Raw genomic sequence first — 17,406 nt, forward strand, 5'->3', positions numbered from 1 at the left:
CGATTGAACGATAAAACACATTTCTCAGGTGCGTTTATTACATTTTATTTCTCGCATTATAATAATTTGACTGAAATTAATGGCAGTACGATGGCGGGGCATTTCAGTGGGATACATCTAGGAAACTGAAAGCCTTCGAAAATATACAGGGAAACAATTTACAAATGATTAGAAATAGTGAGCACAGATTCAGTAGCACAAGAGACTTAGAAGATACAATAGACATGGTTATTTATCCTTCCTCAATTTACCTCGCCAGACAAGAGTTGATCTCTCTTAAGTAGATATTGCTCATTTGACTATTTCATTTCTCCACATTTTTTTTTCTTCGAAAGCAACATTGAAAGTTTTTCTTATGTCTAAGATATTTTTTTTCTTAAATTTCCCCCTTTCGACTTGCTCAAGAAGTACACTGTCTGTAACGATCGGCATCTTCTTGGATTTTGTTTAGATATTTTGTCATGTCGTCATTCAAGCCAGAAATTCTGTCTCGTAAACTCTCCAGTTCGCGATCGTTGACTTTGTACACATCCACCATATCTGTAATAAATAAGTAGATGGCTTATTTTTAATCAATTCCTATCAATTCACCTGTCAATTTACCTTTCAACTCCTTTAGTTTCCCTGTGGTTTCCACAGTGATTCTCGATGCTCTCTGCAAAAGATGCTGAGCCCTTTCCCTGGCACTCTCCGAAGTCACTGCCTTGGCTGAGAGTGAATTGTTAGCTTGTTTGTATTCATTCTTCAGCTGAAAAGATATATTTTTGCTGGTTAATCAAAAACTTTCTCTCTCGAAATAAACCATTTTTTTCTTACTTGTGTAACCAACTCATGAGCATTGTTGGCTAAATCCTTCACATGATCAGATTGCCTCTGAATCTCATTCGCATCTAAATCGTTCTTGAGGAACTTCTTGCCCAACTCAGTCAGTTTTCCGGTCAGTATATTCACTGTTGTCGCAGTGTCATTCGCTTTCTTCTGAGCATCTCCTGTTTCTCCATCAATCTGCAAAAAAATGCATGAGAATTTGGCTCAGAATCTCAAGTTCCACGTTCACTCACTTGATCAAGATCTATTCTGGCAGAAGAAATATCCTCATTAGCCTTCTTTATAGCCTCGCTGGCCTTCTCTTGAGCTTCATCAGCATCATGTAGAGCTGTCACTACTTTTGTTGCCTCTGTGAGAACCTCATCAGCGCGTTTCCTGCAAAATATTCACTTAATAATAATCTCACCAGCAATTGTGTCTAATGTTAGACGTACTTTGCATGATTTGCTCTGTTTTTGAGACTCTCAACTGTCGCCAAATCTCCACGAGTTTGCTCAATGATATCCTCTACATTTTCAAGTGACGACACAGTTTCATCAATTCGAGTCGCAAGATTCTTTATTTCCCCCGGATCCAACTCCAGAGCCAATCCCAGTGTCTACAAAGTGAGAAGAATCATGTTAATAGCAGAAAATTTGTCTATCTCCTCTCCTGAACTAATTACCTCGTCGGCGATCGCTTCAATCTCACTCGGCAAGGCTGTGTTGCTGTTGATAACATCTGTGAGATTCGTGATATAGCTCCGCGCGACATTGATGTAGTCATCTGTCTCGTTGTAGTACAGCTCACTCTCGTTGAATACTCCATTGGCACGCCTCCAGGCCTCTGAGGCATTTGTCTTGGCTTGAGACAGCTGAAAGATAAGCATCAATCGTCACTTTCACTCTCTCCATGAGTGATTTACACAAAGTTCTTACCGATCTGATCAGCTCTTCTGCCTTTTCATCATTCTCTCGTAGTGTTTTCTCAGTATCTTTGGCATAGTTGAGTGCCTTCTCGGCCTTTGTTAGGGCGCCCTTTTCACAGGACAATCCGCCACAGAAGCCACATCCAGCTCCACCACAGAGGTCATCGCATGGACTTCCGCGACTGCCACACATGAGCTCGTTCAACTCTGGCAGTCGCTCGTTGAGATCCTTCAGGACATCTTCATACTCAACGAGAGCGTCAGCATTGCTTCCACTGAGTCTATGCACCTCATCCGCTGTCCTGTTGACCAGGATCTCCGTTCGTTTGCACTGTCTCGCAGCATTTTCGATCAACTCTTGCGTCTCCAGCTCCTTTTCGTCCAGCATTCGTACTCGATGATAAGCTTCTCGGGTGAGATTAAGAGCCCCGTCAACGTTTGCCTCCTGAAGCTGTGTGGCGTTTCTCTTGAGATCTCCTGCAAGATTCTTGATGTTCTCAGTGCGATTATGCAAATCCAGGAGCTCAACGTTGGCCAAATTGATTTTCGAGTCTAGACCCTCAAGGAAGTTTTCGGTTTTCTTAATATTCTCCAAGGCTTTGTTGAGGGATTTTCGTAGCGATAACACCTCTGACTCGAGGCTCTCAATGTCCTGCCCACTAATTGTCGTGTTCTCCAGCAATTGATGTATCTTGTCTAGCTTTTTGCCCATTGCGTCGAACTCTTTAGTGTAAGCTCCTGTGGCTCCGACTGTCTTGATATTCCTCGCTTCGTCAATCACCCGAAGAGTTTCATCTGGGAAGAGAGAACATTGTTAAAGTGACTCCATGAGCAATATTCATTATAACTTACTCTTCAGGGATGAAAGAATGAGATCCCAGTTGTCGAAACACTCTCCGCATGGAGAGCAGTAAGGCGCCTGTCCAAGATATCCTCGGTCACACTCGTTGCATTTGTAACCACCGATTCCCTTGATACACTGACACTGTCCAGTCTCTCTGTTACACTGCTGAGTTGCCGATCCGTAGTGGTCGCACTGGCATTCTGGACAGAAGAAGACAATGAGCAGAAAATCACACAGGAAATCGTCTTAAAACTCACCAAAGCACTTATGATTGGGATTTCCCCAGTAGTTCGTCTCACACTGATCGCACTGGCGTCCTCCGAATCCTTTTTGACAGTCACACTGGCCATCGTAGGGATTGCACTGATCTCTGAGGGAGCCTTTAGGGTCACATCCGCAATGCTCACATCCTTCACCCTTGGCAATCTTCCAGTGATTCTCCTTGCACGTGTCGCACCGCAATCCCTTCACGTTCTTCAAGCAGGGGCACTGTCCGGTGGTTCTATTGCAGTACTGGATCACATTGTTCGTGCCCAAGAGGTCACAATGGCAAGCTGAAAAAAATTTCCATATTTTGAGTACTTCGATGAATGTACTATTTTGTCAGTGAACTCACGTGAACACGACTGACGAAGGGCGTCTCCATAGAATCCATCTTCGCAGTGTTCGCATTTTGGTCCACCTGTATTGTACAAGCACTTGAGGCATTGTCCAGTATTGGGATCGCAATTGCCGGGCATTGAAGGATCAACGTTGTTGCTGCAGTCACAGGGCTTGCATTTGCCGCCTGTTTCCTCATTTCCGTAGTAGTTATCAGCACAGACGTCGCACTTGGCTCCAGTGTAGCCCTCTTTGCAGTGGCAGATCATGTCGTTTGTCCTCGGATCCAGTGTGCATCCGTGAGCGTGAGACTCTCCTGCGGCATGAGTTCCCGGACAGCGACACGGCCGACACCCGATCTCGCTGCCCAACAGGGGATTCCCATAGAATCCCTCAATGCAACTGTCGCATCGATATCCTGTGGTGAAGTCCTGGCAATTGAGGCATTCTCCCGTGTGAGAGTCACAGGTGTGAGCGTGACCATTGCATTCGCACATCTGACAATTGGGGAAGTTCCAGAAGCCAGGTAGACATTGATCGCATTCTCTGCCGTAGGCATTCGCCACGCAGTTGCACTGTCCAGTGATCAAGTCGCAATCATTGTCTCGCGACCCGATGCTGTTGCAGTCGCACGCCTTGCATCCCTCCGGACTGAATCCGTAAGTTCCAGGAGCGCACTTGTCACACTGTCGTCCCACGACGTTTTTCTTACATTGACACCATCCACCGAATTCTTCACATTTCTTACTCATCGATCCCGTGGGGTTGCAGTTGCAGGCTAAAACAGGCAAAGGGTGAAATTAAAATCTTTATTTGGAGGAGTGGAGGCTTCTATTACAATCCTCTTGACATTGTCCTGGTGAAAAGAGGAGAAAAATAGCGACAAGAAAAACAAATTTCATAGCTGACACATAAGTGAACTAGAAAAAGTGTCTCAAGATAATTGAATACTTACAGTGGTGATAAAATTTTCACCCACATTTAAAAAAAAAAGAATGATAAGAGAATGGGTGGAGAATAGAGACTTACGTGTGGCTCCATCGTAGACAAAAATACTGATTGTCCGATAGATGTCTTGACACTGTTCCGGCGAATTAACATCGTAATTCACATCGTAATATGTTTCATTGCATCTGTATCGCTCATACTCTCGTCGACGATTCTCGGCAGGAGCTGAGAAATTAAACAGGCTGGACACTTCGATGACAGGAACCAGAACGAGCTACAAAAGGAGGCAGACATTTAGGACTAGATTTAAGGTCACCGAATGGAATTTTATCTCACCGAATCAATCAGGATTTGAGCTGCTGCATTGTCCTCAGCAACATTGTGGCGCTCAAAGTGAATTTTGAAGCGATAGACCTTACCCTGCTCCAGGCAAACGTCCCTCATGCCAACCACCGATGTCTGATGCTCTGGCAGAAGGAATGGACGGCGAGTTTCGTATGAGGGATGCGCCTCGGGACATGCTCCATCAGGATCATACTCATCCGGACGGATCACCGTGATTGTTCCCACTTCCCAGTCGCCAGGAGTTTGAGTGGTGTACCTAACGATCACGTTGTAATTGGTTGTGCGCGGAACATCGGGAACACTGAACACAATTTCCGATCCTTCAGGAGCTCGAACCCATCCAGGACCTGTGACTGGGCGACGCACATCGTAAGGATATTCTGTGGCTACAATCGAACAATTCTGGAAGAGAGAAATTGAGGATGTTTTTGATAAGGATTAAGCGAATTTGCCAGATTCTTACCCCATAGCTAGAGAATCCCGTACAAATTGCACCTTCGGCCTCGTGAACAATGTGCAGCGATGGTATAAAGTGATTCTGAACAGGAATGTGGCACATGCGTCCCGTCATGTGAGGTCTACAGTTACACTGACCAGTGGTGACATCGCATAAGTTGCTCAATGATCCACCGGCATCACAATTGCAAGGAGAACATCCATCCTGACTGTCTGATAAGCCAAAAGTCTCTGGCAAACACTCGTTGCAATCCTTTCCACCAACCAGGCGCTTGCAGGTGCACTCTCCAGTGTACATGTTACAGCCTGAGTTATTGATTGTTCCCAGAATGTTGCACGTACAATTTTCACAACCATAGGGATTGTGAGGATTCAAGTTCCAGAAGCCATCTTTGCACAAGTCACAGCGACGTCCCTTTACGTTAGCCTTGCAATGACACGCTCCAGCCTCAATGCTGTACTCAGGATCGGTAACGGAGTCACAAATTCCATCGTCAACAGCCCCATGAGGATCACAATCGCAGGCTGGAGAAAGCAAAATGCATATCATGTAATCTGTTCTTAGTGAGTCAAAGAATCTACTCACGTTTGCATACATAGGGGCTCTGGATGTCCTCGATGGGATCGCGATAGAAAAATGGGATGCACTCTTCGCAATGCTGGCCCTGTGTGTGATGCTGGCAATTGTCGCAAACTCCTCCACTAATTCTTCCGGAATGCTCATAAACGGCTTGATCGAAGTGGCAACTCGTGGCGTGGTTGTTGCAATTGCATTCTGAAAAGAAATACCATTGGTAACAAGATGATCAACACTTAAGAGGAGCAATTTATCTTACTCTTGCAGGCATTCGTCTGCTTCCCCAAGGCTGGATTCCATGGAAGATCGTTGTAGAAGTCTTCACACTCTTCGCAGTTGAGGCCTTTCGTATTGTGTGTGCATTCACACCTGCCATGAACCATGTCGTACTTATTCACGACTCCATCCAATGGGAGACACCTCGAGGCATGTCCGTAACACGAGCAGGAGCCACGAACAACCATGTTCGAGATGGCGTAGTAGTACTTCTCCTGGATTTCCTGACGATCATCTAAGTGAGTGTCTCCCAGAGTGTGAAGCCGTGTGAAATTGATTCTCAGGTTGGTCATCTTGAGCATGTTCTGAATGTGATCGGCATAGGGATTCTCAATGTTCATGTTGGGCGGCAATACTCGATAAATCAACTCGCCATTCTTCGATGGCTCCACACCAGAATATCGTGAATCGCAGATGACATCAGTGATATTCTTGGAGAACTCCTTAACATGTGGAAAGGATTCCGGGCAATTGTGGGCAAAGTATCTGTAGACATGCCATGACTTTCCAAAGTCATACGAGCGCTCTATGAGCATGGCAGCCGGTCGAAAAGTGGCGAACACGATAATCAAATGTGTAAAGTGGAATTCAGCCTCCAGGTCCAATTGGATCGTCACGTTTTCCTTGCCATTCTCCGACTGCCACCAAGACTGCTCCAGTGTTCTGTGGGTGGATCGTGTCATTAATTGTGCATCCTCTCTCAACTGCAATGGCCAAGTTCAATTAACAGCACCACACAGACTCACCCTGGTTGATTCTTGTAAATGATCTGTCCAATGCGGTGATTCTTCTTTGGATCATTCTCCGTTTCCGGTCGCGTGTCGCAGAGGAAGCACTTGAACTCCTTCAGATGGGACACAATGCAGTAGCGCTCGGGATCTAACAAGCCACACGTGGACGACGCGTACAGTCTATTTTCGCGACCGATCAGCAAGTTTCCCGTGGCCGGGTAACAGGAACTGTGTTCACATGGATGTACACGCTGCAGAGGTCTGTGCGCTATAAATAGTCAACAGATTTCACTCTCCGGCCTCAACCAGTGTTTGGATTAGAAGGAAAAGGAAAGGCTTCGCTACATGTTCTTCACCCAAGCTCCAAATTTCCACCATTATTCGTGGGAGCGAAGAAGAGAGAGATGCTGGGAAAAACACCCAAGGGAAACAACACGAGGAGAGATGGGTTAAGAGAATAAATACTAATTGAAGATTGCCTGTCCTGTATAAAATTGAGTCAGTAGCAGCCAGATTAGCGGATGATGTAACACTTCCACTGTGGGATGATTATTTCTCACATAAACTGACCAATTAGACAGGGAAATGTCGCATATTCAGTTAAATACATCCTCAACAGATTTTTTTTTGTAAATGTTTTTCCATCAAAAAATAGCTGAAATCCAATGAAATTCCCAATTTCTTGAATATGCTAACTCCCACTGTCCTTCAGTCATCGATAAATACTGTGTCTCCTAATACGCTGCCAAAACCAGGGAATTCAAAGGAGTTCTACTGCTTAGGGGAGGCTACAATTGGTGGCCAAGTCTCTTGATGGCTTTGTCCGGGGTGTCTCAAAAGGGACTCAAAATAGACGAGATTGCGATCAGCACCTCGATAGTCAGTCTGATAGAAGGGAGTTCTTGGGCTGGGCCACATTCCACCGAGTGGATAGAACTCCTGGATTTCCTCGTCCTCAGGCGGTGGCCGTTGATCGCCTCTCAGGGAAAATTCAGTGGGCTTCAATGTTGGCTGTGCTGTGGTTTTGGGTGCTCTTGTCCGGTGCCAAATGTAAAAGGGCGTCTGAGTCTGATAAGTGGGACCCAGAACCTCTGAATGGATGATCATGTTGTGTTATCTCATGACGTCAATTACACTGTGCAAGAGCGAAAGAAAGAGGAAATAACTCAATATTTTCTGCAGTTATTTCCTCCTTGAAATCAAGTGTGCTTGTGATGAGTTCAGGGAATCTGTGGGAGACTTACGTTTGGAGAAGGCCACTCGTGGACGCTCCCGCCGAGCTCCTGGAAATGGTTGTGACGGATGTTGCGCGCTAACTTGTAAGATACCTGAAAGATCAATTTCCCTTATCACTGAATCATCATAGAAAATGGAGCCATTCTCCACTTACATTGACCTAAAACTACGACTATGTACAGGAGGACACTGAAATGACCGGATGTCCAGGGCAGTTTGGCCATGTTGAATGGCCGTCGATGGAGAGCGGGACCTCTTGCAATGGAGGCGTCCAATTCTGCAAGAAAGAAAAGAGGGGGAGAAGCAATCTGTTAGACAGGGAATAATATTATTGACACTGCACATTCATTGGCCTCATTCTTCAGCACTCAGCAGTAGAGATCGTGTTGCCGGAGTGAATTTTCGCGGAAAAATAATGCCCAGTGCCTCTCATTCAGAACTATAGCAATGTAAATGCACCATGAAGTAACAATGTAAGCATTTTCACTCGATTGTGTGTGCTTTCTGATGATTGCAGTTCCGCTCCCAACTGATAATGCTATTACTCTCTCTATGTCTCGCTTAAAAAATCACAGTCGCGATAAGGAATATATATGAGTGGAGGGTGGCGGAGAATTTTTGCCGGCTGTGAGCCTCAATGAGAGGCTAAAAATCTCAATATTTTGACCGCCTTATCATCTCACGCACAGTGAAAACGTTTGAGGTCAGGCAGGGCACAAGTTTTCAGCCACTCGCGCTATTTCTGGAGCCGCCCAGACCTCATTTCCCGCTCTGGAATCATCATGTTTCATGCTCTCAAGTTCAGCGTCGAAGAACAAATTTTCAATTCAATCAAATTGATCACGTTTTCCCAACATAAGCAATCTTAAAGCCTGTACAAAGTGCCGATCACAGTCTCACAAGAAGCTTCATTTTCACATGAAGTGATGTCATGTTTGAAGTCAACATCTAAATAGACATCAAACATGCTTATTCTCATGACATAATGTTTGGAGGAATAATTTAATATGAAATTAAAGTAAATATATCGCCATTGGCTCCTTCATTGTCGTCGGATGCGAAACATGTGGCCAGAGATGAAGAAATTTCACTCATTCTCGTGCTATTTCAGTGTCCACGGAGGGGCAAATGATTTTCTAACGCGTGCCGCAGTATAATTGAAACAATCACGAAGATGTCTCGTCTGTCATCTTAAGTAAATAATGTGCAAATTGGCTATTATTTAACAATGAATATCGATAAGGAACAAATTAGTGCTTGTTATCTGTGATAATCAGTCACTTGATCGCGATAATAGCGAGTTTTGAATCAATATTTATTCATGTCAGAAGAAAATTAAATATTTGTTGCGCAAAAAGAAGTTTGAACGTGAACAAGACTTGAGTTATATAGTTTGCCAAAGAAGCTCTTGCATGAAGTTACCTCATCATAACAAATTTTGGTAAAGTATCAATGAACAAAAAACGACAGTGTCATTAATTGATTAATGAACAAAAGGGGAAAATTGTTTTGTGTCATTTTCTAAAACAAACTTCTGTAGATTTCATATAAAATATAAAAGACAGGTAAAAATGAATCCTTATTGTTATGTTAAAATATTTTTACCTTTTTATCATGACGCGCCAAAATTGATCCATTTTATATGCTATTCAAAATGTTCACTGTTCAGTGTTTCATATTCGAATCTCAGGCGTAGAACATATTGGATTTCAAGCTGTTCATAAACATTTAATTATGCCATAAATGAGTGTCGTAAATATTTACACTTTAGCTAAGGAAGACCACACTCTCAATCTCAAGTAAAGGAAAATCCAGCAAAGTCAGTAGCAAAATATGTCTAGGAATGATATTTCTTTGAATTGATTTGCCCCTTGCCTTACAATTTCTCACTCTTGATGCTACATCCGCTGAATTTGTCGTTGTTTCACTTGAACTTTGCAAGATAGTTTTGAATTTGTGCTCTTCGTTTTCTTCCCGAGAAGAGAAAAAAGATTTGATAATCTTATCACACTCCAAATATATTTAATATTAAATGTTTCATGGGAGAGATTCCCACACATTTTTCTGACTATTGGAACTTTTGATCGCAACCCAGAGAGAGATAAAATCTTGGGCAGTCAGAGAGATTTTAGACTCAATTGGACGTTACTAAATGGGCTGGATAAATTTCTTGGGCAATTTTGTGGGAGATTTGGGCTGCGGAGGGACACAGAGGGGAGTGAACATTAAAGCATGAAACCGCAGAGGAAGTCGTATTTGATATTAATTTTCCTACACTCTCGGTACACTGAGAAAACGACAAAAAGCGCATTTTATGTGTGGCTCTGAGCCAGTGAAGAAACTTGAATTGTGAGATTGTTTCCATTTTTGGGAGCAGATGGGAGAAAAGGAATTCACTGTCTGCAGAATGTTTGCATTCTTAGGGCCTTTGTACTGTGAGTGCGAGTGAAATTTCGCCGCCTGTCGCCACAGAAATTCTTGTGCGAGGGCAGAGAGATACCGAGGAGTTTCCGATGGACAATTGATTTGGCTGTCTGCTGAGCCCCACAGACTCCGGAGATCCCCTCCCTCAAGCGAGAGCACTCAACATAAACAAGAATGCAGTGCTTGAGAGCAATGATCAGGCGAGTGCACAAGTTTAGAAATTGGTCTTGAGTCTCTCCTCCCTTTCTTCGCCTCCTTTCCACACCGAAAGATCTCTCAGCATATGACAATTAGGCACTGAATTCCAGGAATTCTGGCGCATCTCTTCCCCGAATAGGACGTCGAGGGGACAAGATGGTGGGGAAATCTTGGGTTTCGTGGGAAAATTTAGCAAGAGTGGAGCACGAAGCAGCCTCCCAATTATCGAGAAAGACAAGGAGCGATCATGAAGAATGCAACATACTGTCTGTGGAGTTTAAATAAGGAACAGAGGCGCAACACAACAAAAATATACACTCAGAGAAAAACACTCACTCGGACGTTGCACAAACACACACTCGGAGTCCCGCGGAGGATGAAGAGGCTGGAGGAATGGCACTTAATCCAGAAGATGAGACACAAGAGGCTGAAAATGTAATCCACTTGGGAACTGTTTCCACTCCATAAAACACACCACAAGAACTGAGAATTTCTCACACACTCCTCGGCTCACAATCTTGGCAACTGCACGGATTTCATGGGAGGGAAGTTGAAATATCCTCCAGTTTCTGGCCCACTGATAAGATTTCCTTTCAAACTTCACAGACGCACTTTTTCTTTGCTTATTCTCTCTCTCTCTCCCTCTCTCTCTCTCTCTCTCCTTCACTTTCCAGTCCACAGTGCCCAAATCCAACTGAGCTCCACTCCGTTCAAGCCATCCAACTCGACTGACGCGGAGAATGGCGAGAAGAAATTGTGAGAGAGCCGGAGATTTTGTAGCCCACACACATGCACGCCACATGTCACGATCTACTGTCCAAAATAATATGGTTACTTGCGAGGGAAGCACAAACACCACCAGTGATTTCTTTTCCAAAGAGATTCCACTCTATCTTCAAGACTCTTCCGACTGCCTTTTGCCTCTTCGCGAGACTTTAGCTGAGAGTATGCGTGAGATCACTCTCAGTTCCCTGTTTTCTCAAGAGAGAGAGAGAGAATGAGCGAGAAACTTTTATCTCAGTTCTCTCAATATGAGGATCACGTCTCGAGTGGGAAGACTTCGACTTCACTGAATGAGCATATTGTTCTGAGAAATAAGACAGCAAGGAAGCATAAGGAGAATTCTCCTCTCGAAATAGGAATAGGATCCGCCTAAAAAGTCTCGATGGTTATGAATATAGGGACTTCTCACCTTTACGCACAGTATTTGATCTTATATTCGAATCCTAATTAAATTTCGGATCTACGATTAAATAACCAAACACTAGTCAAGTGTATGACGAATATAGCCTTAAAAGAAATGTAATTGAAAAGAGTCTTGTCAGTAAAACTACGATTTTCTTTCAGAGATTTCGTTTCTACGCAAGATAAAGTTTTGTTAAATTTCCACCGCTGCTCACTAGGCGCGAAAGGTATTTCTAAAAAGTCATAACACTTGAATAAGAAGAGAAAGATTTACTCACTTCGTAGCTGATGTGTTCTGACGGAGCCTTCGATGAATCCTCCAAAGTGCTCCCAAGAGACTAGAGCTTGGCACTGGGATTTCCGCTCATTCACACACAGAAACGAACTGCCAAGATGATAAGAACGGTCGCCGGAGAGGTCAATCTCTGAAATTGGTACAGAGATAAAAATTACTATAGTTCATTGTGAAGTTAAAGCATTCAAAAAAGCATTTCTATGTGGCGCTCACAGTCTCAGAAACTTATCAATCTGCTAAGGAGAAACTGCAAATCCCACCAACTCCTGGAAAGACGAAGAGAGGAAAGGCGCGAAAATATTCACTTCCAGGCGACGATTTTGCTGGAAGATGGCAGTACTGAGAATAGCGCGCACTCAAGAGGAAAGCGTGAGTATACAGCTTTTCCTGCTCTCTTTACTCTCTTTCTCACTCTCGCAATTATCTTAAAAGAATTTCTTGATATCAAAGTGAGATTCTCTCGGGGAAATACAAGCACTTATTCTGAATTTCTCTATAAAACATGACGTAATTTTAGCGCGATTCTCTCGCGAAAAGCATAGCGTGTGCAAAATACCGGCAACCTCCGAAAGCAATGGGACGGACAGAGACGGGAAATGGTATTGAGAATGGACTGAGAGAGGAATATGACCTCAGCTGTGAGCATTTTCCATTGAAATATCTCAGTCTGAGTTGCGCCGCGATATGAGAATGTTACTCATTTTCTGTGCAGTCGCGACTTTTATTTAGTTTTGTGCAAGCAAAATAACCAATAAATTGCCTCTTCTTCGCTCTCTTACAACATCATTCTCAACATTAAGAAGATGGCAATAGGCAATTGATCAAGGGTGATCGACAGTGTGGCTCATATTGGGGTGTTTTCTCAATGAAAATCAAAAGTAAAGTGACAGGAAAATCGTGCCAAGAATGCTCTTTTGGCACACTCAGTGTCTTGTGATAATCCTTCTATCGCGAGAGTTATAATTTTTTATTGATTGTGCGTGTCACAGTCTCTGAATTGATTAATTGAAAATGAATCTTCAACACAAGTCTCAATGAATCAATGACTTCAGTGAGGAATATGAGTCGTTTGCTTGTGAAACACCAATCGTTTGATGCTTGAATCAAATTTTTGCCTTATTAGAGAACATATTTGTTAAGTCATTGCCAGAGGCTTTTTTTACATGCCCCTAAAAACTCGTTTGAACACTTCGTGATCATTAGACAGAAAACAAGGCAGTGACGTGAGAAAAGAAAAAGAAGTGTTTCTTCGTTATTCTTAAAAAAAACCATTAGGCACAGCAAACAGCGCACTCCAAAAATGCCCGAGGAAAATGATAAGGGAAGCCGAGCTAAATCACAGTCTTCTATTTCTTCTCGCATATCCAACGCCATAGCCAACTTCTTCTACAGGTGAATATTATTTACTAGCCAAAAGCTGCAATTGCGTTTTTTCTGTTATCAGTTCATTTTATATTCAATGCAAAAGGATGATTCCGGAATTATAATTTAGTCTTACTAAAATTATAGAGAAGCAACAAACAATAACTTTCTTTGTTCTTGAAATAAATCAATTATTTCGTTACATTATCCACAAGGAATGCATTTTATTTCAAATGAATGCTGAAGGTTTTTTTATTTTACTTTCGAGACACTGGCGTGACAATATTAATAAAAATTTAATATTATTGTGTGAATCATTCGGAACATTGAAGAACCTGATTATGCGGAGAGTTAGTAAAAATTAATAAAGTGCTATGCTGATAAAGAGTAAACGAGACAAAAGTAGTAGTTTGCAGAAATTGTTATTTAATTAAAAGTCATTGAGAAAAAAAGAATATTCTTTGAAAACAGTTCACAATAACCACCGAAAAGGTTCAAAGATCACTCTTTCTTTAGCATAAATTGTGAATCATTTTCTTGTTATTTAGCATGTGATATTTTTGTGCTATAAAAAATACAATAAGATCTGCCCGATCTGCTATTCCAAGTTTTTTTTACAAATAAAAATGCAAAATAGATTATTTCGTAGAAAAAAGCCTCGTTGAGATTTTGATTGTTAATTGTGGTTTTTCCCAAAGAAAATATAAATAATAATGTCAGAGCATCGAAAGTAACTTATTTCGAATGCATTTTTAAGCGATTCATCGGGTTTTGAGCATTTTTTGCTGTTTGATTGAAATGATTTCAAAGCTCAGCTCTTCATATTATCATCCCACGTTCTATGATTACGTAAATTATCATAGAATTGCAATAGTCTGTAATTTTCTACACAAATGAGCAGGAAGAGACCTTTGTTATGATATGCAAAAAATGAAGCGATCCCGTAATAAATGCATGGAAATTTTCACCTGTAAATTTCAGACTGGGCTTCATTGTGGCATCAAATCCGTGGCGCACAATCTTCTTTAGCCTGTTCACAGTTCTTCTCTGCAGTCTAGGCTTCTTTCGCTTCTACACAGAGCGTGATCCCATGAAGTTATGGATACCCAAAGGTGTGCTCTTCATTTATTAGCTTTTTCGACACGACAATTGTTTACGTTACCCTTTCATTTTCGTGTTATTTGCAGACTCAAAGTTCCTGAAGGATACACAATGGCTGGTGAAATCTTTTGAAGAGGGCTTTCGGATGGAATTTGCGCTGGTGACGGCGCCCAATGTTCTGGAACCCGACGTTCTTCTGAAGCTTTTGGACATATCAGAAGCTGTTAGCAATGTGAATCCTCTCTTGCCCAACGGGACGCGATTAGGATGGCAGGAGATTTGCTTCAAGTACGCTTGACTTCAAATTCACTCTCGATTTCCTGATTTTACACAGTTAACTCTCTTCCTCTCTAGGGTTCCATATATCGCAGAGTACACGAAGGAGGAGAATCGACAAAAGAGACAAGTCAATCTTCCCGATGATGAGGATGGGATTGATTTCAACTTCAACGATGACTTCTTCAACACCCTGGACAACAATGCTCCTGTGACAAAAACACCTCAAAGAAAATTCAATCCCAGTGTCGATTTGTCTCCACAGATTTACTGCCCACTGATAAATGCACTGCCGCAGGGATGCTATCAGCAGAATCTCCTGGAGTTGTGGAAGTTCGATAGGGAGAAGATCGCCAGTCTCTCGCGGGAGGAGATTCTCACGGCTGTGAATATGGCTACTGTGAGTCCCTTCACCGGGCACTTTACCAACTTCTCAGAGTTTCTTGGAGGCGTTGAAAGAAACAGTTCAGGACACATTGTAAGCGCCAAAGGCATAATGAGCCGATGGTTCCTCTACATGAACTACCTCACGTTGAATATGGAGGAGCAAGGAAATTTGGCCGGAACTGGTGAGTGGGCAACTGAAGAGACTCTCATCTGGGAGGAGGAACTCATCAGAGTGCTGGACCAGTTGGACAAAAATCTCACTTCTGATGACTTTGCTCTGTACTACATGACGGAGAAGAGCTTTGGCGAAATCAGTGGCGCTACGATGTTTCAAGACATCGACAAGCTGATGATCGGGATGATCATCGTCTATGTCTACATGCAGAGCGTCCTGTCCAAGTTTAACTGGATCGAGCTGAGGCTGATGCTAGGCAGCATGGGTCTCCTCAGCGTGGGAATGGCCGTCGTGTCTGGCTGTGGCATTTGCTTTGTGCTGCAGGTGCCATACGGTCCCGTTCACACATCTTTGCCGTTTCTGCTTCTGGGACTCGGCGTGGATGACATGTTTGTCATGATGGCGTGCTGGCGGAAAGTGCAAAAGATGGAGAACTCCAAGGAACTCACTCTACCTGATCGCATAGGCCTCATGCTGCGTCACGCAGGAGCCTCAATCACCGTCACATCCTTGACAGACATCGTAGCCTTCCTCGTGGGCTCCACCACGGTTCTGCCTTCTTTGCAGTCCTTTTGTATTTACACATCAGTGGGAATTCTTATGACTTATATCTACGCAGTTACCTTCTTCGTAGCGATCTTCACACTCGATGAGCGCCGAATTACTGCCCGCCGAAATGCAATACTGCCCTGTATCGTTCATCCTCCGGAGAGAGAGAAGCTGTGGTGCGACCAGCGACTAATGCAACGCAGCATTAAAGCCATCTATTCTCGCTTTATCCTCACAAAGCCCGGAAAGATTGTGGTGCTGATGACTGTGATCGGGCTGACAGGACTTTCTGGTGAGAGTCTGATGCGGCTAGAACAGCGCTTCGATCCCATGTGGTTTGTACCGAGTGAAACGCACCTGGGAAAATTCATACCACAAAGAGACACACTATTCCCCACGATGGGCTACGAAGGCGGCGTGTTTGTGGGCCAAGTGAACTACAGTGCTGACTTCGGAAGCATCTTTGCCATGAGCAATACCATCAAGAATGAATCAGAGATACTATACAACGTCAATTCCTGGGTCGATGGCCTATACAAATTCGTCCAAATGTACTATAACAAGGATCTCTTCGTCGATTACGTTTCGGACTACGAGTGGAGATTATATCTGTCCAAATTTCTCTTCTCAAATGATGGAGGACGCTTTCAGGCAAACTTTCGCTTTCAACGGAAACTTGAGTGTGGTAAAATAGCGCCTCCTATAAAAGTATCTTCAATCGACTTTCAATTTCAAAAGTTCCACTCTCGAGATGAGTATGTTCCGGCCATGCGACGAATCTTGACAATAGCCGCTGAGACAAATCTAACAACCGGCGACAAGTTTGCCACCGCCTGGTCTAAGATGTTTGGCAATTGGATCACCGACGAGATCATTGACGAGGAAGTGCTGAGAAACATCACTCTGGCTCTCGTCTGCGTCATGATTTGCACCGCAGTCCTCATCGTCAATCTCCAGATTTGCTTCTGGATCTTCATCTGCGTCCTCCTGACTCTCGTCAATGTCTGTGGCTTCATGCAGCGTTGGGGTCTCACCATAGATCTCGTGAGTTGCATCGGATTGCAGCTGGCGGTGGGTCTCTGCGTGGACTATGCCGCTCACATTGGCCATAGCTTCCTTACAGTCACCGGAACGAGGAACCAACGCGCCCTCAGCACACTGATGCACATAGGCGAAGCTGTACTTTATGGCGGAGGATCCACTTTGCTCGCCTTGTCTTTGTTGGCCACATCTAAGGCCTACATCTTCACGTCATTTTTTAAAATCTTCCTTTTGGTCATTCTTTTTGGCCTCTTTCACGGTATCGTTTTCCTACCCGTTATCCTCAGTATTGTAGGTCCTCCTCCCTACGCCCAACCTCTGCGTCCAACCGCGGCAAACGGATCTTACGTGGGAGAAGAAATGAACTCGATGATCAAGAGTCAGCAGCGACTAGAAACTCCTGACGAAAGTGCCCAACTCAGAACTCCAGAATAAGATTACAAGGTGTGGGAATAGAACAAAGAATCTGCGATATTAGGGGAATTTTTTTTTAGTGATAAGAATGCCTTTTGTTCAATATATAGAGAATAAATTAACGATGAGGATACTTGTGTGAGACATATAAAAGCTTTTCCTCCATCTACTGCTCCCTCATTGCCTGCAAAGATAATGCATTTGTTACAACTTTCCTTGTGACCATAGAGGTTTTCCTTCAACATCTTTCG

The 17,406-nt window shown here is 43.5% G+C and overlaps 2 protein-coding genes across 3 annotated transcripts; one reads left to right on the top strand and one right to left on the bottom strand.

The window, feature by feature from the left end:
* Positions 1-20: 20 nt before the first annotated feature.
* On the bottom strand, positions 21-10,891 carry LOC132258533 (laminin subunit beta-1). 2 transcript variants are annotated; one of them, XM_059755868.1, is made up of 20 exons: positions 10,707-10,891; positions 7,903-8,025; positions 7,757-7,840; positions 7,385-7,603; positions 6,528-6,780; positions 5,765-6,444; positions 5,515-5,703; positions 4,936-5,453; positions 4,464-4,874; positions 4,209-4,401; positions 3,196-3,957; positions 2,837-3,133; positions 2,588-2,779; positions 1,746-2,530; positions 1,493-1,681; positions 1,263-1,426; positions 1,062-1,203; positions 817-1,005; positions 604-748; positions 21-540 (listed from the first exon to the last, which is right to left on the bottom strand). In XM_059755868.1, the coding sequence occupies exons 2-20, from the start codon at positions 7,970-7,972 to the stop codon at positions 401-403; spliced, it is 5,622 nt and encodes a 1,873-aa protein (XP_059611851.1). In that variant the 5' UTR covers positions 7,973-8,025; positions 10,707-10,891; the 3' UTR covers positions 21-400. The 2 variants fall into 2 exon arrangements, with proteins under 2 accessions (XP_059611851.1, XP_059611859.1); XM_059755876.1 differs by lacking the exon at positions 7,385-7,603.
* Positions 10,892-12,982: 2,091 nt separating this feature from the next.
* LOC132258572 (protein patched homolog 2-like) lies at positions 12,983-17,361 on the top strand. Its single transcript, XM_059755936.1, has 4 exons — positions 12,983-13,242; positions 14,194-14,324; positions 14,400-14,601; positions 14,668-17,361. The coding sequence occupies exons 1-4, from the start codon at positions 13,151-13,153 to the stop codon at positions 17,174-17,176; spliced, it is 2,934 nt and encodes a 977-aa protein (XP_059611919.1). The 5' UTR covers positions 12,983-13,150; the 3' UTR covers positions 17,177-17,361.
* The last annotated feature ends 45 nt before the right edge of the window (positions 17,362-17,406 follow it).

Source organism: Phlebotomus argentipes, unplaced genomic scaffold (assembly GCF_947086385.1).
Source record: "Phlebotomus argentipes unplaced genomic scaffold, Phlebotomus argentipes genome assembly contig_6, whole genome shotgun sequence".
Taxonomy (NCBI): Eukaryota; Metazoa; Arthropoda; class Insecta; order Diptera; family Psychodidae; genus Phlebotomus; species Phlebotomus argentipes.

Coding starts and splice junctions, on each gene's coding strand:
- LOC132258533 (XM_059755868.1), bottom strand. CDS start 7,972: ATGGCCAAACTGCCCTGGACATCCGGTCATTTCAGTGTCCTCCTGTAC. Junction 6,781..7,384: donor CTATCAGACTGACTATCGAG/GTGCTGATCGCA, acceptor GACTATTTATAG/CGCACAGACCTCTGCAGCGT. Junction 541..603: donor GAAACTAAAGGAGTTGAAAG/GTAAATTGACAG, acceptor TATTTATTACAG/ATATGGTGGATGTGTACAAA.
- LOC132258572 (XM_059755936.1), top strand. CDS start 13,151: ATGCCCGAGGAAAATGATAAGGGAAGCCGAGCTAAATCACAGTCTTCT. Junction 13,243..14,193: donor ATAGCCAACTTCTTCTACAG/GTGAATATTATT, acceptor TGTAAATTTCAG/ACTGGGCTTCATTGTGGCAT. Junction 14,325..14,399: donor GAAGTTATGGATACCCAAAG/GTGTGCTCTTCA, acceptor TGTTATTTGCAG/ACTCAAAGTTCCTGAAGGAT.